General features: G+C 39.9%; 1 protein-coding gene across 8 annotated transcripts in view; it reads left to right on the top strand.

The window, feature by feature from the left end:
* The window catches only part of LOC129733224 (ras-specific guanine nucleotide-releasing factor 2-like), a 502,518-nt gene that overhangs the window by 100,301 nt on the left and 378,672 nt on the right, over positions 1 to 23,545 (top strand). For all 8 annotated transcript variants that reach the window (XM_055694893.1, XM_055694895.1, XM_055694896.1 and 5 more), the window contains exon 2: positions 6,261 to 7,296. In XM_055694893.1, coding sequence (XP_055550868.1) covers positions 7,207 to 7,296 — 90 coding nt within the window. In that variant the 5' untranslated portion in view covers positions 6,261 to 7,206. The remainder of the gene's footprint in view (positions 1 to 6,260; positions 7,297 to 23,545) is intronic.

The raw sequence follows: 23,545 nt of genomic DNA, 5'->3' as shown, positions 1-23,545 counted from the left end.
ATTGTCAACTCAATGTTCCTTTGTTCGTCGGTTTTATTTGCATCGAAGGTTTGTTCGCTGATGTATGTTGGCCGATATCGAAGTTTTTTTGCCTTTCTCCTAGAAAGTTATAGCAATCACTTGCAAAACCGAAAGTATAAAAGTGCTTCGAAGGGCCGAATGGCATATATCACTCGACTCAGTTCGACGAGCTGAGCATTTTCTGTATGTATGTGTGTGTGTATATGTGTGTGTGTATGTGTGTGTATGTGCAGATTTTTATTCTCACTCACTTTTCTCAGAGATGGCTGGACCGAGTTTCATGAAATTGATTGCAAATGAAAGGTCTAGTTGCCCCATAAGACCCTATTAAATTTCATTGTGATCGGATTTTTAGTTTAGAGGTTATGTATCAAAATATAAAAATCATGAAACATGATTATCTCAAAAACTACACTACCGATTTGAACAAAATCGGTTTCAATTGAACAGGCTACCTAAAAAACCCTTAGCTTTTGAATTTTATGAAGATTGAACTTGTGGTTCAAAAGTTATGAAAAGAAACGTGTTTTGAAGACTGTTTAATCTCACTCATGTTTCTCAGAGATGGCTGGACCGATTCTCATAAAATTAGTGTCAAATGGAAGGTCTAGTTGCCCCATAAGACCCATAAGATGTTTAAAAATGTGAAATCCAGCTATGAAAAGTAAAATATTCACAAGGCTACTTAAACTCACACACTTTTCTCAAAGATGGCTGACCCGGTTTCCACAAAATTAGTGTAAAATTAAAAGACTAGCTGCCTCATAACACCCTATTGAATATTACTGTAATCGGACTGTAACTTCGTCTGTAATGTACTGAAATATGAAAATCACGAAACTTCATTATCTCAGAAAATACGCAACCGATTTGATTAGTATTATTATCAGATGAGCGGGCTAGTTAAGGGTTAACTGATGAATTATGATTGAACACGTGGTTTCAAATTTTGGCTGCCCTATACGTTCCCATTTCATTTGATTATAATCGAACTCAAGCAACCGTTATGTATTAAATTTATAAAACAACGAAAGTCTATTATCTCGAAGAATACATGACTTATTTGAACATAACTAGTGCCATACGAACGAGTCATCTTTCAAACTTACAAATAAAAAAACTTCATAACAATTTGATATGTGGCTCAAAAGCTATGGAAAGAGAAGAAATTCAAAGACTATTGAAAGCTATACCTGCTTTGATCGATATATGTGGCCTCAACATAATTTAAATGTGGTATCGTACTATTTGAACGTTCCAAATTCATTGATTCCTTGCGATGTGTTTAAAATTTGCAAATGCACAACGAATGCACAACAAATCGTTTAAAATGATTGGTTTTATCGAAATGACAACATCACCGACTTTTGGCTTCTGTACATCCCCTTGATTCTGAATATATTCATATTGGGTGGTATTAGTTCATTTTCAGCAGATTTTCTGGCATCAATCAAATACCGGAAATACCCATATTGGGAGAAATTTAGTTAGTTTGATTGTTTTCCAGAAACTAAAAGTTGTTGACTTTAAATTCAAAAGGGTGTCCAGGGTCAATGTTTGGTTTCCATGCATCATCTCGATTACGGAAATATCCATATTAAGTATTATTCGGTCATTTTAGACTGTTTCCTAGAAGTTGCCATTTAGCATTTCAAAATGGTGCCTGAGGTCAATTGTTAGCTCCTTGCATCATTATGGTTCCAGAGATACTCATATTGGATAGCATTTGTTTATTTTAGGCTGTTTTTCATAAACCGGTAGTCGCCATTTTGGATTTCAAAATGGTATATAAGATAATCTGGCCTCTATGCGTCATTCTGGTTGAAGAAACAACAATATTGGGTGTCATTCGATCATTTTTGGCTGTTTTCCAGAAACCAGAAGTTGCCATCCTACAATTCATAATGGTGTCTGAGGTAAATTTTTAGCTTCTTGCAACATTCTGGCTCCAGAGATACTCATATTGGGTGGTATTTGGTCACTTTGGGCTGTTTTTCAGAAACCGAAAGTCGTCATTTTGGACTTTAAAATTGCCTGTAAAATCAATTTCTGTCATCTGAGCGTAATCCTGGTTCCGGCAACATTCATATTGAATGGTATTTGGTCATTTCCGGCTGTTTGCCAGACACCGGAAGTAACCATCTTAAAATTCAAGCTTCTGTCCATCTTTCTTGTTTCCGGAGATACTCATATTTAAAGGGAATCGTCCATTTCAGGCTGTTTTCCAGAAACCGGAAGTTCCCATCTTACAATTCAAAATGTTGTCTGAAGTCGATTAGTGGCTCCAGTGCATCATTACGGTTCCGGAAATACCCATATTGGGTGGTATTTGGTCGTTTGTCGCTGTTTTTCCGAAACAGAAAGTCGCCATTTTGGATTTCATCATGGCATTTGAAGACAATTTCGATCGATTTTAGCTCCTGTGTATCATTCTAGATCCGGATATTATTATATTGGGTGGAAATCGGCCGTTTTGGCTGTTTTCCAGAAACCGGAAGTTGCCATCTTACAATCCAAAATGTTGCCTGAGGTCGATTATGGAACAAATTTGTTACCACTAAAAACACTCACCTGCCAAATATGGTTCCATTTAGTTGGTTAGCTCTCGAGATGTGCAGGAATTTGTGTATCATTTGTATGGAACCCCTCCCTTCCAGAACAGAACAGGACGGGTGTCAAACCATTATGGAAATATTTGTTTCTTCTAAAAACATTCTTAAGTTATGCACAAATTTATGTTTCATTTGTATGGGACCCCTTCCTTCCAGAAGAGGGAGGGGTCTCAAACTATCATAGGAACCTTTATCGGCACCAAAAACCCCTACATGCAAATTTTCACGTCGATCGGTTCGGTAGTTTTCGAGCCTATATGGATCACACAGACAGGCAGACCGGCTTGCTTTTTCATATGTATAGGTTACAACATCAATATTTTAGAACCTAAAGAGTGAATATACATTTATTGGATTGAAGCGTTAATGTAAATATTTTTTTTCAAACAAAAGTTTGAATGAGAAAGGCTGGGTCTGACCGCTAGGTGGATTAATTCAGGTTTTAAACAAGCAAAAACCTGCACACATTTTGAAAAAAAAATCCGCAAATATAAATAGATTCTAAAAAAGCTTTGCAAGCTATGCAAAAAGTAACAACAAATATTTGCCAAACAAAATCGGCCACGGACTCTGGAAATCTGCATTTCACAGTCAATTCTGTAAATCTGGTATCCCTGTTTTGTGCTGCCTTTTAGTTGGTCTAACGCTTGCAGATTTTTCCCTCTCTGAGTTTTTGGTTTGCGATACAATTTTACGATTATCGGGACACTCTCACTCACAAGGTGATTCAAACCAACGGCTCGATCGGATCGGGAGACGATAATGAATTACCGATCGAAACCGATGAGAGAATCGAGAAAGCGTATGAACAAGCGACGATTAAATAGCATACAGTTAACAGGCTATAAAGTTCACGGAGTATTCTTTCGGCAATTTATTCGTCACACAAGTTCTCTTCTCGAGAGACGATACAAAACATCGCGTATTATGCGTGATCAGAATCCAATAGGATTCTCTCGTGATAATTCTCTGATACGATTTCAACCATCCATGACCGTCGGTTTATCAGTAAGCAGGTTGCCGTCCTTGTCATTACACATGACCGGCACAGGGAACCTCCTGCTTCTGACTCTGTTGAAAGTTCTATAAAAGCTTCGCACGTCGTTTTAAGCATAGCTGTCCTCTGCGCTGGCGAGTACCTCGTACTCGCGCTTTTTCGCGTACTCGGTGGGTTTTATTCTCAGCAGCTCTTGCCAGTGAGCATGCGGCTCATGGCACGGTTCTCCTCATCTGTCGCTCTCTAGCCCTCGGCATCGAACCAGCCGTTAAGCTGTCTTCCACGCGTCGTACCTACCACCTCTCTCGCAGTGGTTTCGATGGCTCCGTGGATACTGCTCCACAGCCCATTGATGTCTTCCACTCCTTTCTCCTGCTGTTTTGTGATCCGTTGATCCAGCTCTCTGGCGTATTCTGCTACCACGCCATCAGTTTTCAACCGCTGAATGATGAAACGCGTCGTTCTCTCTATGCGAGATTCCAGCACGTTCGACAACCGTGCGTGGTTTGGTCCCCGAAAAGGCTTAACATCAGTAACATCCGAAAAGTGCCGACCGTCAATCATTACGTGATCGATCTGGGAGCAGGTTTCTCCATTTGGATGCCTCCAGGTGTGTTTCCGAATATTCAAACGTGAAAAATAGGAGCTACATATGGCCATTCCTCTGGCCGCAGCAAAGTTTATCAGCATCGGGCCGTTTTCATTGGTTGACGGAAGAATTCTTCTCTCCCAACCTGTGCGTTTGCGTCTCTGATGACGACTTTTACGTCGTGTTTTGGGCACTCGTCATAGATTCGTTCAAGCTTGTCGTAGAACTCATTTTGACTCATCGGATTTGTCGTTTGTTGGTGCGTAGGTATTGATTAAACTGTAGTTGAGAAATTTGCCCCGAATCCTCAACACGCATATACGGTCATCTACGGGCCTCCACCGGATGGCTCTTGTTTCTGATTTCCCTGCACTATAAATCCGACGCCCCGTTCCGCTGCTTTGCCGCCACTGTAGTAAATGTGATACTTGAAAGAAGTGTGTGCCGGAATCCCCTTTTTCCGGAATTTGGCCACCGAACCCCTCGGATCGCTGCGATTTCGACTCCCTGCCTCTGTAGTTCTCGAGCAAGCAAGCCAGCCCACACCGGTTCATTGAAAGATCGGACGTTTCAATTACCCAATTTCCAATCGTTTACCTTAACCTTTTTCCGTGCTCGTAGCCTAGGCCTTTGCTGATTGATCCGTTCCGTGTTTGTAATTTCGTTGTTCGTGGTTGAAGAAAGGTTTCGGTATTCTACCTTACCAGGGTCACAATATCTACATCTTGCTGATGGGGCTGCCATCTTAGGTTTAGCTGGCGGGATACAGCATTCCATAATTCAGCCGCCCGCTCCGGGTCAGACGCTGTTGTACGCCGCCCCCAATATGGAGACACAGCCGCGTACGACCCCCTCCTCATTCAGCATACGACCATAGTTTCCACCGGGGCAACACAAAATAATTGATTTTAGAGCTGTAACGCCTTCAGTAAAGTTGTTCCATTAATTTTTTTCCATGTTATAGAAGTTGGAATTCCACGATTTATCCACTCAACAGTGAGGAACGAATTTTACATTTCTTATTTTGGAACATAAACATCCACATCTCAATTCAAAAAATAATGATTTTGGGGTCGCGGTATCTTCAGTTAAGTTATTCTTTTATTTATTTTTCATTTTGTAGAAGTTAGAATTTTGTGATTAATCTACCTAAAAATGAGGATTGAGTTTTAAATTTCTCATTTTTGCACATTTCGTAAGAAACAACTTTGTCGTAGACACTATACTTGCATCTGCTAAATTAAATGAACTATTGTGGAGTTTTCTCTAGAATGCCCCTCAAATCATTTTTTTAATATAACTTTTCGTAGCGATTTTCTAAAATTTCTCAATGTTCTTCAATGTTGTTAAATATTTTGAAACACACAAGTTCGCCGAAGAAAGTTTATTTTTATTTCTTAAGTTAATTCAGTTATTAAAGATTTTTATTAAAATAATGCACTTATTTATTTACAAATATCTACACAGCAGACTGCGAGAGACAAATGCATATATCTGGATTAAATGATGTTTAACTTATACTTAAATACAGAAATAGTTAAGTCTGCAGATATTTTCAGATTTTTAAGATATCTGTTAGTAAATTTGTGCATTATTTAAAAAAAATCGTCAATAACCAATGGAATGTGAGAGATAAAAAGAAATTTCCCCAGAAAAAAATATTTGTTTTGTGATAGCAAACAACAATGTAGAATATTGAAAAATTGTGGAAAATCACTACTAAATGTTATAATGAAAAAAAAAAGATTTTTAGTAACAACCTGTAGAAAACTTCACAAAAGTTCATTCAAAAAGACAGATAGAAGTATGGTACTTTTGACAAAGTTTCTTATAAAATGTGCAACAGCTTTACTGAACAAAGGAATTTTTATAATAAAGCATGTTTTAACCACAGTATAGTCAGTAGAATGAACTGATTTCCAGTTGATTCTAACAAAAAACTATAGCGTCTTCTAGTCCCTTATTCTTTACTATGAAAACTATGAACAGTGCAATACTTTGTTCGAACCAATCTTAGAATTATCTTTCATTCTCTTTCCAGAACCACACCATTAACGGGAAACTGCGCTCCACTTGACGGGATGATCACTCGTTAGGGTGATCAACTAGCTGCTAACGTACTGGAACATATCAATTACTAGTCTTTAACCGCTCATAAATTAATCGAGGGGGCTGAAACAACTCCAAGAGGTAACGAACTAACAGACAAGCTTTTCTCGTAGCGAAGTGAACACAGATATAATATCAAACGACAATGCCAGTAGCAAAACGAAACACCTGAACAGAGACTTCCAGCGGCAATCGCCGAGTGGAAATGTTTTCAACACACGGAATCGGAGGCTGGAAAAAAATATGTCGAAGGCGTATTTCCTCCCATTCTTCATGTGTCACGCTACAGCTGTTCTCTGCATGAGCAACTGAGTCTAAGAATCGCACAATAATGGCATTGAACACATCTCCAGTAAAGAAGTGATAAACATACGAAGCTGGATGGGAAACGTAGTTATGGTATCCATGGGAACATCTGTGTTTGAATACTGGCGGTAGCTGCTAAACATACTTACCGAAGAAACCGTATTTTGATGAGTGCAAATATACCCGTACATATAGCAACTAGTTTAAGGTATTGAGACTAAATAGCTTTCAGATACGGTGTGAGTGCCATGGATATACTCAACGAGACAGACTTTTTACCCTGTGACGGGTGACAAAATGTGTATTGTAGTAATTTTAATCAAGTGAAAGAAAATAAATCAATTTTTAATTATACGGCCAAGCATTATGACTAGCTTGGTGAAGCGTGCCAAAGTGTAGTGAGCGTCAATTTGGAAAATTAATTAGTACAAAAGTGTTACCCGGCGGTGAAAGCTGTAAAAAGCTTTGGAGTGCCCGATTTTCAGGAGTGTTATTTCCTGAAATTCTACAAGCGCCAATAGAACATACCTGTAGGCAACTTGTGTGGCTGTCGGTATTTTTTAAATCTATCGATGCTCAGCCCAAAAATGCAGCGAGCAATTCGTGTCAACGAGCATCAGCTGCTCATGCTGTCGGACCGGGCGCAGTATGACCACTCGATGGTGAGTATCATGAATGTCGTAAATAACTCATTTTCATTACCATATGTTGATATCCCATTGGTGTAACTAGTGCAGACTTTGAATATATTAATTTAGTAGTACCTAGAGGAAGTGTTCTAGTGCTATGATAATAACTATTATATAAGTAATCTAACAGAAAAAATACGTTGGTAGTAGAATCCCCGGAGTAGGATTATCCTGGTAGTTTTCATATATGACTAACCGAACACGTGTTGAGTAGATACAAAAACGAGGGGGAAAGAGTTTTCCTTTTCAGATGTAGGATATTGTTTTGTGGAAGCGCTGTAAGTACACCTGTGCGGGATGGTTTGTCGAGTAATATTGCGATATATTTTCAACTCCTCTGAACAGCGTTTTTCTTTGAAGCATATATGAAGTGCTTTGGCGCTCCGCCATAGCGTTCGAATGTCCTGTTGCTGAAACTATCCGTTTTATTTAGATACTATTCACCGAAGGGGCACGCAAATGATGTGACCGTGGTGTGTGGTGGTGCCATTGCCCAATGGTGCCATCATGTGTAATTTATTCTAATGTTAAAAAAGGTTGGGATAGAAAACAGCCTTGTTATTCTACGTGCTCGAATTGTACATTCTATGTAGTTGTTGTGTACAGTGATAACATTACTGTTATTGAAAATTTCACACGGCGTGATGTAGTAATTTGAATCCAAAATCATCAGCAGCACTGTTGAATGTTTGTAGTAATCATATCCTCAGCAATAATATGTAGTAAAAAAATATCTTTTACCTGTAAATAGGAAAAAGGAAGTAGTAAAAAAGTGCATGGAAGAGCCTTGTACTGGCCTATCTTTTTTATTTGAATGCAGTTCGTTTTCATTTAAATACAGCTGCTCAATTAAAAACACCAGGCAATTTTTTTAACGGGAGCTTTGAGATTAGGAGCGCAGAAAAGAACAAATATACCTACAAATTTTAAACAGCTTCTTCCAATAGTTCGCGCAATTCGCTAATTGAAATGAACTAATTGTATATTAAACCTCCTCTCAATAGTTTATTTTGGCTTTTTCAAGTGACAGTAATTTGTATTTGCCACAGTTTATTTTGCGAGGCTATATACAAGTAGTCAGGTATTCCATGTCCAATATAATGACACAAACCTTTCTGTTGAAGGTAAATGCCTCAGATATCACTTAACAAACGAGCTCAGAACTTTACATAAAGGTTTAAAATAAGTTTCTTGAATCTTCCCAGCTGAGTAATACGATACTACGCTTGCAAACAAAACTTCATCCCCTTTAAAAAACTGGTAATATTCAAAAGCATCATGAAAGTTTGTGGGAAGTTGCTTGTTCCTCTTTATCTAACTCTAAAGTTCAAAACTCTTGAAATTGAAGTTGAGTTATAATTTCACCCGTACACTCAAGCAGCACGAAAACCATGCTTTGCTACTTAATGTTCAAAGTTAAGGCTAGCACTCGCATATAGGCAACCTGAAACTTGTCCTTGTGTCCCAGGGTCGTTTCTATAACGGCAAATAGTGAATAGGCTGTCCCAAAATTGCATGATGTCTGGAAACCTGGGGGCTCACCCTTAAAATGAAAGTTTAGGGTGTCAGAAAAAATCTTTATAAGGGCGAAAACTTTAGGAAATGATGTTTAAGGGGTGCACAAGCGGGATATTTGAAAAAAGTCAGGTTTTTGAACATGTTTTTTTTTAATAACAATCTAACACTTCAAATTTTAATAAATCGTTATGTCTTATTATTTCTAATGGATTCTTTAGGGTTCAAACTATAAGCCAGATTTTTGTTCAGAGCTGTTCAGGGTCCCAGCATGCATAATGTATTTTTAAATTATCGAAAAAGTTGATTTTTTAAAAAATTCCAGCATTCAATCGTTTGAAGTGGGTACCGTGCAGTGAGCCAGATAAAGTTCAATACCGTCAAAAGATGGGAAATTTAGTGGGGAATAACTTTGCCGAAGACACAATTTACTACTGATATATTTACTGCCGAACTTTATGAATAATTATTTAAAATATAGTATTCGACAACACATTACCCAAAATTGCTACGACCCACCACTAAACCGCACAAATGATTACGCCTATTCATAGCAAAGTACTTGTACACTTTTTACACACCGCATAGGGAACAATAGGTTGCAAGTCTGCTTTATTGCAATCGTTATTAAATTAACTCCTTGGTAGATACAATGAAACAATAGCAATATTTTTCGTACCACGATCCAGGGATCGTTGAACAAAGGCTTTTTACGTATGCGTGCTCTCATTACTCAGCTCTCTACAGAGAAATGAGAAAGTTTAGGAGGTAGTGAACAAATACACTCCGTCTCCGACAAATATTTCATTATCAGTTAATCTCTAGAAGTCACGGGAAATAGAACAATAACTTATTATGTCGCCGAAAACGAAGCTCAAATACGATCTGATGTCCGGCATAGCAAGAAAGAACCTGCCCAAAAATCATTTTCCGTCGCAGCTTGAGATCATCAGTAACTTCCGGTACCACCTGGAAAATTAGAAATCATCGAAGGGACAAAGTGTTCAGAATGTGTCTACCGAGGCAATGGCAATTTGGGATCGGGCTGGTTTCCCGCATCAGCTCAAGCGGAACGTTGTTAGACGAGTTACCAAGCTATAGCATCATGGCAAAGACTAAAGAAGGTCTATAAGAAGCGGGACTCAAGATCATTAGAAAGGTTGAAATCGAGTAAGATACAGATGAGTGAATTTTTCAACATCAGCGTAGAAAATATCGAAAGCGAATTACAACACGATGCGATCCGCGTGGAGTTCTGGAACTATCAGAAACATAATAAAATTCCGTGTGTGTTCCCGAAAGCCGTTCAAACAAATGTACCGGTTACCTGTGAACAGTGTCGTGAAAAGAAAACACGAAATATTGAGAACAAATCAACAAGCTCGAATATTACGTCCGAGAACTAGTCGTGGAAGATACAAGTCAGGTCCGACGAAGTAAAAGACTACAACCACTAACAAACGCTTTTATCGAAAATATTGACCGAAACCGAATCTCTAACCGTGGGGCTGTTGGGGTATTAGCAGCCACAGCTGTTGCCTTTGATATCAATCCACAAGAACTAAGTTTAAGCAAATCTACTCTTCACAGAAAACGCAAAGCAGTATGTTTGCCTGCACAGATTTATAATATTGATGTTTAATATGTCTATCCATTCTCCAGGCCCGCCAAGAGTTTGCTAAAGAAATTCAGGATAAGTTTCCAAAAGAGAAGTCTTTGGTCGTTCATTTTGATTCCAAGCAATTGTTGTTCAATCGCAAAAAAACTGAAAAGTTAGCTGGTGTCGTGACGTGTTTTGATTCTGTTGATCAAATCATCAGTTGCGAATTTATAGAACACGGTACAGGAAAAGTCGTAGCAGAACAAGTTTTTAAAAGCTTGAAACGCTGGAATCTCGATGAATTTATTTGCGCAGAGTGTTATGACACCATCCATGTGAATTCATGGCATAGCATAGCATAGCATAGCATATTTGATCGCCCGTGTGTTGCCCGCGATTGACCAGAATCAGCTGAAATTGCACAAAGAACCGTCAAAATGGTGCCTAGGAGTAGCAAGCCATTTTCAGTGTACAATTCCTGGTGATTTTTCTTTTCACTGGTCAATAACGTAGCTGGCCACGCCCAATGCAGATCAATAGAGGAAGGGATATCGGGAGTGTTAGTTTAATACTTGTTGCTACTAGAGACCGAGGAATCCTCTGCATCATCCACAAGTATCAAAGGAAGGTATTAGTGTTAGTGGAAAGGAATTGATCTGGATCCATCGAGGTTGATGGTGCGATCTTTTCTACACAAATTCGCGCCCGATATGGATATTTCTCGGTCTCTGCGCAACCGGCCATCAGAAGACGATATAAATAGAACCGCATCACGATCGCTGTATCGGCATATAGGAGAATCGAAATTCTAGGTATCACCGGCAACCAATCGTTAACAGTCTGTATCACACCAAACTTCGCGTTTCATCCCGTGAACTATTAAAATTTACCTCGAAACGAATGAATTTCGTAAAACGCACCGCACGCCGAACGCAAACTACTGGTACCAGCTCAAAGAACCGTTAGAGCGAGTAAAAAAAACCCACAAGGCACACCCGAGCATTATACGATGTAATGGTCATTGAACTCCGAAACCGCTGTATTAAGATAGTTACACTGAGCGCTGTCAAAATAAAGTGCGCGAAACTGAGCTGACCTCCCCGAAGCAAACAATAGCGTGCCCACTACACTCCGGAAACCCTTAGATAAACAAAACTCACCCGGGCCGATGATGCGTTTCACCGGGGCATAATGCACGACCGCTCCATTTTCTCCTACCGACGCATACGCGACACGACGTTTTGCACCAAAGACCTACTGAGTATAAAAACTGACAAAGTTCCATGCATTCATAGCCCAAAAATTAAAAAAAAAAAATGCAAATAAGCATATTAAACAAAACAGAGTTCCAAGTTTATTATTAAAATGCCAAAATAATTGCAATCAAAGTTCAGTTGTCGTGAACTATTTTCACGCCCAAAACGATTTCAACATAATTAAAAAAAGTTACTTATGTACATCAACATTTGTCCAAAAGCTAGGAAAATCATAAAACAAGAACATAGAACTGAATAAAATGTCACCGCCCTGCCAGGACCCACAATTGTAGACGATGCATCAATCGCATGCCGCATTGTCATGCTCGAATGATAAATTTTGAAACTATATTGTAAAACTGTCAATTTTGACCTGTGAGAGTGCATCGCACAATCTGGTTTGTAAATATAAAAAAAAACGCTACCCGCAACCGAAAAGCTACCACACTTTGTGCACCCAACAGATGACACATTTACACTTCTGTAAAAGTCCAAAACCCGCTAAAAACCACTACACACAGAGCCTATGCATTCTTAAAATATTTGATACAAAAACTTATACTCATCTGTTTTATTTTGGTTATGCCTATGCCAGCGAAACAAAAGCCGACAAGCACAGCGCAACACTACTCTCTTCGCTCTCTCTCCAGATATTATCGTTCTCTTCGCTCACACCGCCATGCATTCAATTTTCGCATGTTAATAACGAACCGCTAGTTAGCGCGACGCACAAAGTAGGCACTCACACTCACGCAACTTAGCTGGCCTTACAATTTTCAATTGATATTCGAGGAAAAATTATCACTTTCACGCAAGGAACACTGTGTTTTTCACAAAACCTTCACTTTTCTCACTTAGACAAAGCATCACAGATCACAACTTGACACTTTTTAACAAGCTTGGCCACTTAATTCACTTATAAATTAATTAATTAAACGGATAGCTTTCGGGGCACGTATTATTAGTTAGCCGTGATGCCAGCCTCCCTGTAATGACACCACCAATGTGAATTCAGGAGAAAAAAATGGTGCTGCGGTCATCCTAGAACGTCTACTTGGAAGAAAATTGCTGGATTTTCCGTGCAGGCACCACGTATATGAATTGATTCTTAAAACAGCCTACATGACATGTTTTGAACAACTGACAAGTTCTTCCGATGACGCTCTATTCAAATCATTCCGAAACGAATGGGATACAATAGATGAAAATGATTATGCTGGATTCCCTATTGGTACCTAATTATAATTTGAGGTTTCCTCAAGAAAATAAAATAACATGTTATATATTGTATTATCTTTAAAGGAACACTCGGACAAGAGGAAACCAAAAGTCTTGATTTTTGCAGGCAAATGATCTTGCAAAAATTCATACGCGAGGACTATAAAGCGATCCAGTGAAATTTCGGCGCCCTGGTGCCCTACACCACGCCAGGTGGATGGCTCGGGCGATATATGGTCTCAAAATATACCTTTTCCGGGATCAATTCGAGACAGATAATGTCCAGCTTCACAGATTTGTGCTGTTTGTTGTGAAAATTTACGTGAAAGGGTGGTATGAATGTCCAGTGGCAACAGATGCACCAGTGAACGACTTGAGGTTTATGCAGTCCTTGCAAAATTTTGAGGATAAGAGCTAAGCCAAAACACTTCCAGAAAGTTCGAGAAGCACCTTTGGTACTTAACAGAGCTCAATGTAAGTCTCTCTTTATTTAGTGATCGAGTAGATGAGGAATCAAAACGGAAGATGGTAGAAAATTTGAAAAAGCGGAGTAATGGAAGCTCTTTAACCAGAGTTAGAAAGTACTCGGCCAAAAAAGGTCTGGCCGATTATGTAACCGAAAGATCCATGATCTTTTTTCAAATTTTGGGGCTAGAGAGCGGTTTCTTGAATGAAGATCCTACCAGCTGGAACTCACGAACTGATTACATTGAAGCAAAGAGGAAATGTAGCTCTTTAACGGTGATAAACGATCCAGCGGAACGAACTCTCGGGACAGCAGGAGACTACAATGATTTTGGTCCAAAGTCCGACGAATTTTTTTTTGACTCGTATTATTGGCTATTATAAATAAACATTGTAAATATAGAAAAAAGTGAATATTTTTTCTTCGCTGTAAATCACGAATAACTTTGTTGGGGTTAAAGATAGCCATATTGTGTCTTCGGCAAAGTTATTCCCCACTAAATTTCCCATCTTTTGACGGTATTGAACTTTATATGGCTCAATGCACGGTACCCACTTCAAACGATTGAATGCTGGAATTTTTTAAAAAATCAACTTTTTCGATAATTTAAAAATACATTATGCATGCTGGGACCCTGAACAGCTCTGAACAAAAATCTGGCTTATAGTTTGAACCCTAAAGAATCCATTAGAAATAATAAGACATAACGATTTATTAAAATTTGAAGTGTTAGATTGTTATTAAAAAAAAACATGTTCAAAAACCTGACTTTTTTCAAATATCCCGCTTGTGCACCCCTTAAACATCATTTCCTAAAGTTTTCGCCCTTATAAAGATTTTTTCTGACACCCTAAACTTTCATTTTAAGGGTGAGCCCCCAGGTTTCCAGACATCATGCAATTTTGGAACAGCCTAATGGTGAATCTATTCATTGAAAAATTGCTTACCTGAGTAATTTGACTATTATTTCAAATTTTTAAATGAAAAGTGCAATCCAGATATTTGTTTACTTTTCCAAAGTAACTGCCAATGTTGCGGATTTAGAACATATTTCTGAAGCAGTTCAGAATTTCGTTATTAATTTTACTTCCACTTTACGTTTCTTCACCTGCATTTTCCATCCGCTTCACTTGAAAAAAATATTGTGAAGGAGCTGGTATAATTTTGCTATATCACAATGGAAATTAGTTTGGCAATGTAAATAAATTTGATGTTATTGTTTTTTTCTGTAAGTTCTCTTTAAGATTCACTTGCAGAAATAAGTCAGCACATACCCCGTACAATTCACTTCCCCTTAATTGGATTTGTGAGTTTGCGACTAAAAATTCTAATAAATTTAGCTTTAATGAACTAACTTCACAATTTGCGCTCAATTTTTTGTTTAAGCTAACCCCGGAAATTTTGTCTCGCCCATTTTTTTCTTAATTTAAATACACAAAGGTCGCTTTTTACGCGGGCTTTTTTAACGCGGTTTTTTTACGCGGGTTTTTTTACGCAGCTTTTTTACGCGGATTCCAGAGTTTACGCGTTTTTTTTACGCGGATTCCGGAATTTATGCGGTATTTTTTTTTACCCGGATTTCGGTTTTTCCTGCTTTCGGAATGCAAAATTAACGATGGTTTTTTTACGCGGATTCCGGAATTTACGCGGTTTTTTACGCGTTTTTTTACGCGGCACGTATCCCCCGCGTAAGAAGCGACTTTAGTGTAATTTTATTTTTGATTTAAATAATTTTAAAGTTGATTGATTCCTTGCGATTTGTTTATAGTCTGCAAATGCACGACGAATCGGCCATAAAAATGATTGGTTTTAACGGAATGACAATATCTTTTTGGCTTCTGTACATCACCTCAATTCTGGTAACTCCCATATTGGGTGGTATTCTGTCATTTTCAGCTATTTTTCTGGCATCTGAACATCAAACTGATTCCGGAAATACCCATATTGGGTGGTATTCAGTTATTTTTGCTGTTTTCCAGAAACCGGAAGTGATCATCTTCTAATTCAAAATGGTGTCTGAGGTCGATTTATGGCTGCAGTGCGTCATTGGGTGGTTCAAAATGGCATTTAGAAACGAGTTCTGGTCTCTGGGCGTTATTCTGGTTCCGGAAACACCCATATTGAGTGGTATTCGTTCATGTTCGGATGTTTTCCAGGAACCGGAAATTTTTGTCTTAAATTTAAAAATCGCGTCTTGAGTTGATTTTGGTTCCTATTTCAGTTCTAGTTCTTGAGCTTCATTTGTATCAGAGCCCTCTCTTCCAGAAGAGGGAGGGGTGTCGAATCACCATGAAACATTTTCTTGCTCCCAAAAACCTTAACACATCAAATTTGGTTCCATTTACTTGACTAATTCGCGAGGTGTGCGAAATTTGTGTTTCATTTGTATGGGACCCCTCCCTTCCAGAATAGGGTCTCAAACTATCTAAGTCACCTTTCCCGGCTCCTTAAACTCCTATATACAAAATTTCACACCGATCGGTTTAGTATCACTATAGACTGTTCCAAAAATTATAAATACATCTTCTTTCTTGAATAAAACAAAAAATACAGGCTTTTTCGGGTCATTTTATTCTGAAATATAGATAATAAGTGTTTTCTTTACAGTTTCAATTAAAGTTGGGATTATTTTTCGTAGGATACGCGAGTTCTCTTAATTTTCTCTTAACACTACTCATAAGCTTTTGCACAGTGTGTTCTCCGACCATTTTTACCACTTCAAGCCAATCTTTTTTAAATTTTTCAACATTGTCCGCTGGTTTGACATATTTCCTCAGCTTTGCCTTGGTCAAAGCCCAAAAAGTTTCAATAGGGCGAATTTCAGGGCAGTTTGGAGGATTCATCTCCTTTGGGACACATGTGATATTATTTGTTTTATACCACCCTAGTGCATTCTTAGAGTAATGGCAGGAAGCAAGATCGGGCCAAAAGATTGGAAGATTGTTATGCTGCTTAACCATGGGTAACAACCTTTTCTGCAAACACTCTTTCACGTAAATTTTACCATTCATTGTGTCATTCGTAATGAATGGACGAGATATTTTCCCACATTCACAAGTGGCCTACCAAACCATTACCTTCTTGCCGAATTTTTCGGTGTGAATGGCTTTCACTGGTCCAGGGACATCCTTTCCCTTCGGTGATGTATAAAATTGCGGTCCTGGCAGAGTCTTATAGTCCAGTTTCATGTAGGTTTCGTCATCCATGATAACACACCCCATTTTTTTGATCAGAAGTTTGTCATAAAGCTTCCAAACTCTCGGTTTCACAGATTCAGCTTGTTTTGGATTTCATTTTGGCTGTTTCTGCTTCCGACAGGTCTGCAGACCCATTCTTTCCTTGGCACGCATAACGTTACTCGCAGAGGTTCCAAGCTTTCTCGCCACATCTCGTACTGATACTGAAGGATGCCGCTTGTAGTATTCCTTAACCTTTTTGTCCATTGTGGGATCAACAGGCCCGGATTTTCTACCACGTCTTGGGGCATCAGTAAATGTGCACTCTTCACAATACTTCCGCAATGCGGTTTGAACTGCTCCGACACTTATACCTTCTTCTCTGGCTAATTTTCTTATAGAAAGACCACTCACCGTGCCCCATTTGTGCACAATTCGCTTTCTTTGCTCGGGAGAAAGGCCACGCATTTTCAAAATTTCGCACTAAATGTTAGAAAAAATGACAGCATCTGTTTCTATTGGATGTAAACAACAGGACGCAGCCAACGTTTGGTTGAATACTGCACGTTATTTGAAATGACGGTTGATCGTAAGTGTATTTATAATTATCGGAACGGTCTATAGTCCGATATCTCCCGTCAAGGTTAGCACAGCGGTGTTGATAAATCCCCAGTCCGTAACTCCGGTATCTGTCCCCCTAAAGTAGCCGATTTATCTTCTTCGACTCTCTAGATTCGCAGCAGCTCAGCAATAGACACTTCTTGATATCCGTACCTTCATAAAATTCGCCCTGTCCTGCTAACAATTTTTCGATGATTCCTATAATCCACTGATTCCCGTTCTTCCCATCGGTTACTAATACCAGGTCACCGACTTGAAGAGGTTTTGGATCGAACCACTTGTTGCGTTTGCTGATGGTGGGTAAGGGTAGGTATTCTTTAGACCCTCGCTACCATATATGATCTGCCAGATATTTCAACTTTTTATACAAATCCCGCAGAGATTTAGCAAACTCTACCTGCTTGTCGAGTGGAACGTGGGCGTGTTTTTTTTTTTTTTTGTAAGATTTGGACCACTGCGACCATTATTTTGATCTTTTGTGGTATACCTCTTCTTTAGTCTAGGTACTCGTGGCAGACATATCAGTATTGATGGAAGTGATCGTCGTTGCACTGAATTTCGTATGAAATGTATTACCTCATTAGGATTCGCAGACCAGACCTCAAAAGGCTCCAAAGTTCCTTTTCCAAAGGCTCTTATTCTGCGCTGTATTAGTGCACTGCAGTGGCAGAGCAAATGTTCTGCGGTTTCACATTCGAACCCGCAGAGACGACAAATTTCGTCATCTGACTGACCAATTTGTTTCAGGTGATGCTTACTTGGACAGTGTCCTGTAAACAGTCCGGTAATTGTCCTTAGTCCCTTTTTATTTAAACTAAGCAATTGCTGGCTTTTCTTGACGCTTGGTTTTATAAAGCGTTTAGACTGGCGTAGCCCTACTGAGCATATCCAGTTCTCTTGTATTGTCCTATGTTCCCAGGTTTTCAATTCTGCTTTCAAGGCGCTTGATGACACCCCACAGAACGGTTCTGAGCCAATCAAATCGGTACATGACCCCTGTCTAGCTAACGTATCGGCTTTTTCATTGCCTTCCACTCCGCAGTGACCAGGAACCCAGTATAACCATACTTGGTTCCTTTCTGCCAGTTGTTTCAGTGAAAGGATGCACTCCCATACTAGCTTAGAGGTACATGTGAAGGCTTTTAGTGCTGTAAGTGCTGCTTGGCTATCAGAAAAAAATGCATATGTTAGCATGCCTGTATTTCCTAGCCAAACAGACATGTGCACATTCATAAATTGCAAATATTTCGGCGTGGAACACTGTAGGCCAACGGCCCATTGGTATCGAGATACTTATCCCAGGACCATTTATACCTGCTCCGGTTGAATCATTCATTTTTGAGCCATCTGAGTAAAAGACGACAGAGCCTTGTCGGATATTCGGGCCACCCAAACTTCCCGTTCGGTGTCTATGATTTTGAAAGGTATTTCGAAGTTTGCTCTGTATTCATCCAACCTTCGATACCTGGTATATGTTTGCTCAGCTGAAAATGTTTGAGGATTGCCAGCTGGCCTGCCTGATCTCCATCAGGTACTTTTTTAAGGCGTGTTAGTCTCAATGCACTTTTTTCCGCCTCTAGTTGTACTACCTGGTGGAGTGGTAATAGATGCAGAATTGCATCTAAGGCTTTCGACGGAGCACTTTTCATTACTCCTGTAATTGCATTACAAATTAGCCTTTGCAACTTGCCAAGCTTGTTCTGCGTTGACCTTTCTTTTGTTTTAGGCCACCACACTAGCGAGGCATACGTTATTCTTGGTCTTATTATTGCCTGGTACAACCAATAGATCATACTTGGCCTTAGACCCCATGTTCTGCCAATAGCTTTGCTACATGCCCAGAGGGCACTCGTAGCTTTACCGATGACATATTCAATATGTGCATTCCAGCTGAGTTTCTGATCTAAAACGACTCCAAGATGTGGGCGTGTTAGACGTCTCCTCGTAGAAAATGATTGGAATTCATTGTTTCCGTATTTTCGGACTCTTCTGGCATGTAGGCTAAGGGACGCATGTTAATCATATTCTCCGCTGTACATGTAGTTGTTTGAAGGATTTAGGTGGTGAGTTTCTAGCCATCTCTGATAACGTTTAGCGCCTCCTCGACCGATCTCACCATCCACTCTCAGTTGCCGCCTATGTACGGCGCATCGGGTGGATTGAAGGTTCGTTGTGGGGCACACTTCGCACAGTCGTAATTTATCTGCTTCAGAATCTCCAGTATCTTCTTGCTGTGAAGTTCGTCGCGATATCTGAAAAGAATCTCTCTGGAATTTCTCGGTGCTACTATCGACATTTACCTCGATCGTCTCAAGGTACTCCTACTGCGCTGAACGGACGTAATTGAGGTGGGATTCATCGAACTGGTAGAGGTCACGACTCACGTGGACGATATTTCCCAACTTTGCACTTCATGCAACTACGAGCAACTAGGTGAATCTCAGCTCGCAAATTCGTTGAAACCAGTTTCACGATTGGCGTATTCAAGTTTTTCATGATAATGAAAATAACAATGACGTCGTTTTGGTCCGTGCTCCGTCAACTACTCCTTGGACCAACTTCACGTCGCGGTACAGAACGCAGGTTCGAGTTTCTTCTGACGTCTGTGCAGCCTGCAATGCCCTCGAGGGCCACTTGACCTCGGATTCGTAATAAAATCAAGGCCGGTGAACCAGGGACCGCTGCTTTTGAAAGGAGGATCTTGGGCCTATTTGGTCAGAGCATCCACAGCAATTTGGACAGAACTCACCGCTCGTTGACCGGTTTCGTCAGTTCCAATATTTCACTGATCTTGAATGCGACAAATTGGGAATTTAGAAGTTTTCTTGATCCGTGAGGGGTGCAAAACCCCCATGACGCAGCTCAAAACTATTTTGTTCATCGGTCACCGATTGCCAGTTAGGTATTCTTGCAGTTGTTCGTGATGCTCCGTTGAGAACAAAAACGTATCTTGACTAGGGCTCTAGACGATTTCTATTGAGAGTGCTAGTCGACTTCACTCGACAGAGATTGACTTTTTGAGTAGCTTCCTAATCCCCTAGAATTCGGCGAACCTCCGGGGAATTCGAAACCCACATGCGGATCTTAAACCCTGCCTTCGACTGGACGAGTGTGATTTCTTTGGCTTGGCGGATTGCTGCTCCTTCAGTGTCGATGCTATCCAAGTAGTCATCGACATAATGACGGTTGACGCTTTTGGTTATTCTGAGATATATTCCGCCACATTCTTGTTTTTCACGAATTGAGCCGAGCATGGAGAGCATGTTGACTCAAATATCGTCACGTCCATCACATAGACACTCGGAGGATCATCTTTTTTATCCGGAATATAAAATACTGTACTCGTTTGTCAGCGGCTGTTATTTCCATCAAGTGGTATATCTCGCGCATGTCGCCACCGAACGGTATCCTGAGTTCCCGAAACTAACTAGAATGGTCACCAACGGATCAAACATATCTGATCCCGGCAAGAGTTATGGATTAAAGGACACGCTATTCACGGTAGCGGCGGCATCCATTACCAACCGAACTTTGGTCCAGTTTGTGGAGATTTGAAACGACATTTAGCGGTAAATACCACACCTTACCTGGATCGGCTTCGTAGAGTTCTTTTGGTGTAGCCAGGTGTACGGTACCCTCTCTGTTGATATTCAATGATTTGGTGGCAAACCTTCTCGTACAGTGTAGGATTTTTTTCCAATTTACGTTCCAGTCCAGTCTGCACTTCACCGCCATTGGAAAGCTATCCGGGCAGATGAAATAGTCTGCTTCCCAGAGGAGGCCGGTTTCAAACCGGTCACCGATTCTCTCCGTCGTACTTTCCAGCAAGCTCACGGGTTCTTTCCGAGCATACTGCGTTTTCAGAAGATCGTGACTGACTTTGTCGTGACGATGTCGTGGAATCCTAGCAGTTGATTAGCAGGCGAGAATATCTTCTTCGGCCCGTAGACGGTTCATCCCAGGTTACAGCGGACCCCGCTATTGTATTACCAGGTTCGCCCAATTCGGCATACCAGGGTAGGTTACGGAGTAAGGCACTACTGGGATATTCTTGAAATGCGCATATTGATTGGAGATCTTTTCTGTATTCAATGAGTGCCGATCTCCCGATGCGTAAACGTAGTTCAGCACTTAGCAGCAATTTTTCTTTGCCAGTCATGCCTGATGTTTATACGTTAATCACTTCGGCAGATGCGTAAACGGAATTCAGCACTTAGTAGCAACTTTTCTTTGCCAGTCATGCCTGATATGTTAACGTCTGCTGTTCGCATGTGTGCTGCAATCACCATTTCCGCCGATTGAGTGAAGGATTAGTTTGTTCTCGTTGTTTCCTTGGTCGCTTAAGCAGCACCGCCTTCTTTTTATATCCGAGTTTACCTCTGCCATTGCCACATCCGAAATTGCTACGGTTGCTTGAGGTTTGTATTTTGGTTCCAATCTTACGTTTCCTTCGCACGCTTTATCTACGATCTGTGCAAAGAAGTCAGCGAATGTCTTCAACATCACCCCCTTGATGCTTTTATAGCGGACTCATTCACGTTTGCCGCTGGCTGGGAGTTTATCCATCAAATCTTGGATCTTTATTGGGTTGACCATGTGTTGCTGCCGTCACTGTCACCTTATTTAGAAATCTCGAGGTTTCAGACGAAAATCTATACGCTTCGTCGTCAACGGAATTACTCTCGGAATCTTCACCTCCGTCTTGCGCACCGATTCCACCAGCCCCGCTCCGAATTACAGATGCGACCTCCACTTCGGTTTTTGGTTCAGTTTCAGCGATTCAGTGGTTGGTGCCTTCGTGAAATTCTAAATGTAGACTAAATGCGGTAGATGCAAACCAAGCTCTTTGACATTTTACACCATTATTACTTGCGTTTCATACTCGTCCCGGATTAACTTCATTCGCCAGAGGTAATTGGCTGTGTTTACGAGACTCAGCATCCTTTCTTCTCGATCCAATTCCTGCTCATTTAATTCCTGTTTCTGCTGCATCTGCACGCAAAATTTGGCGTGTGCGTAATCAGATCATTTATGAGCGAAATTAGCGCATTCACTGATTAAATTTGGAACCAGTACAACGCATGTGCGTTGGGCATAACGCTTTTGATGCTATAGCATATTTTGAATGTATTACGCAGCTCCAAATCACTACACCAAAAAGCATCAACCGATGTTCAGGCTGGCATCGTTAAAACAGTGAAACTAGTAACCAATACTCATAAGTTAAGTACTGACAATGAATCAGGTCGTTTGAAAACATCATTCAATCATTATCAATAAACGAAAACATCAGATTTGAGAGCCTCGAAACTGATCGTTAGCCCGGAACCGATATTCTGATTTAAATCACTGTCAGTGTATTCCTTTTACAACTTTCGCGTTATGCGTTTCACGCATTCGTTGTGCGAAGTCAGAGCAAATTCTGTGCGAATCGAAGAACACATAGAATGATTAAATCCTGAACTTTTGCGTGTGGTTTTCCTGCAGCTGCAATTTGAACTGTATTTCATTTTCCTGTAGGATATTCTCCATCTCCAATTGCTCCATCCTCTTGTTATTTTCCTCTTCTATAGCCTATAGCCTTTCTTCCAGTGTAAGAACCGTTTATGACTTCCCCTTTTCGCTATCTGTTTTTTTCAATTTAAAAGAAGAATTATAAATTTTTTTGGCCGCTTCTTGGCCAGCGGTTTCCTTATACTCACGCATCGTTAGAGAAACAAGTTATCACACGAATCACATCCTACCATTTGCTCACTCTTCGTTGAGGTAGTTTCACAGGCCGCACAGAACGTAAGTGTAATGTTAAAATCCTCCTGATTGGAGTGATTTGAGGTTAGATCCGTCTGATTCGTTATTAGTTTGTTTCGGATTCAGAAAATATTTCTAAAGGAGTCGATTTTTATGCTCACCTCAAATTAGAATTAGTTCCTTATTTATAGTTTTAAATTTGTACATAGGGGGTGTAGATTTCAAATCTTTGGTTTTAGCATTACATAATTTTTGACGACGCCTAATTGGCATCTCCAATTAATGTTGTGTTCATACTTATATGTTGTTACACACTTGTATTCATTCAATTTAATTGAAGGGCTTGCATGAAACCTGGTGAATACTGGCTATAACTCATACGTTTGCAATTATTATTGTTTAGGTTTTTTCGATTCGCATTTTGCAGAAAATGATTTGCTTAGTTTATGTATATGTTCTGGATTACATAATTTTTGATCGGATAGCAGGTTTGTTGTAGCTACACTGACAAGAATGTGTTACCCCCAGTTTTTTTGCTAGTCTTAAAGTATTTCTAGCTGATTTTGATCTAACGCTGACAAGACACTATCGCTCAAATGTGCTTTGTTAAGTTATTCAAAAA

The sequence above is a fragment of the Wyeomyia smithii genome, chromosome 3 (assembly GCF_029784165.1).
Source record: "Wyeomyia smithii strain HCP4-BCI-WySm-NY-G18 chromosome 3, ASM2978416v1, whole genome shotgun sequence".
Lineage (NCBI taxonomy): Eukaryota > Metazoa > Arthropoda > Insecta > Diptera > Culicidae > Wyeomyia > Wyeomyia smithii.
The sequence above is the reverse complement of the archived record's forward strand: the minus strand, read 5'-3'. Positions and strand labels throughout refer to the sequence as shown.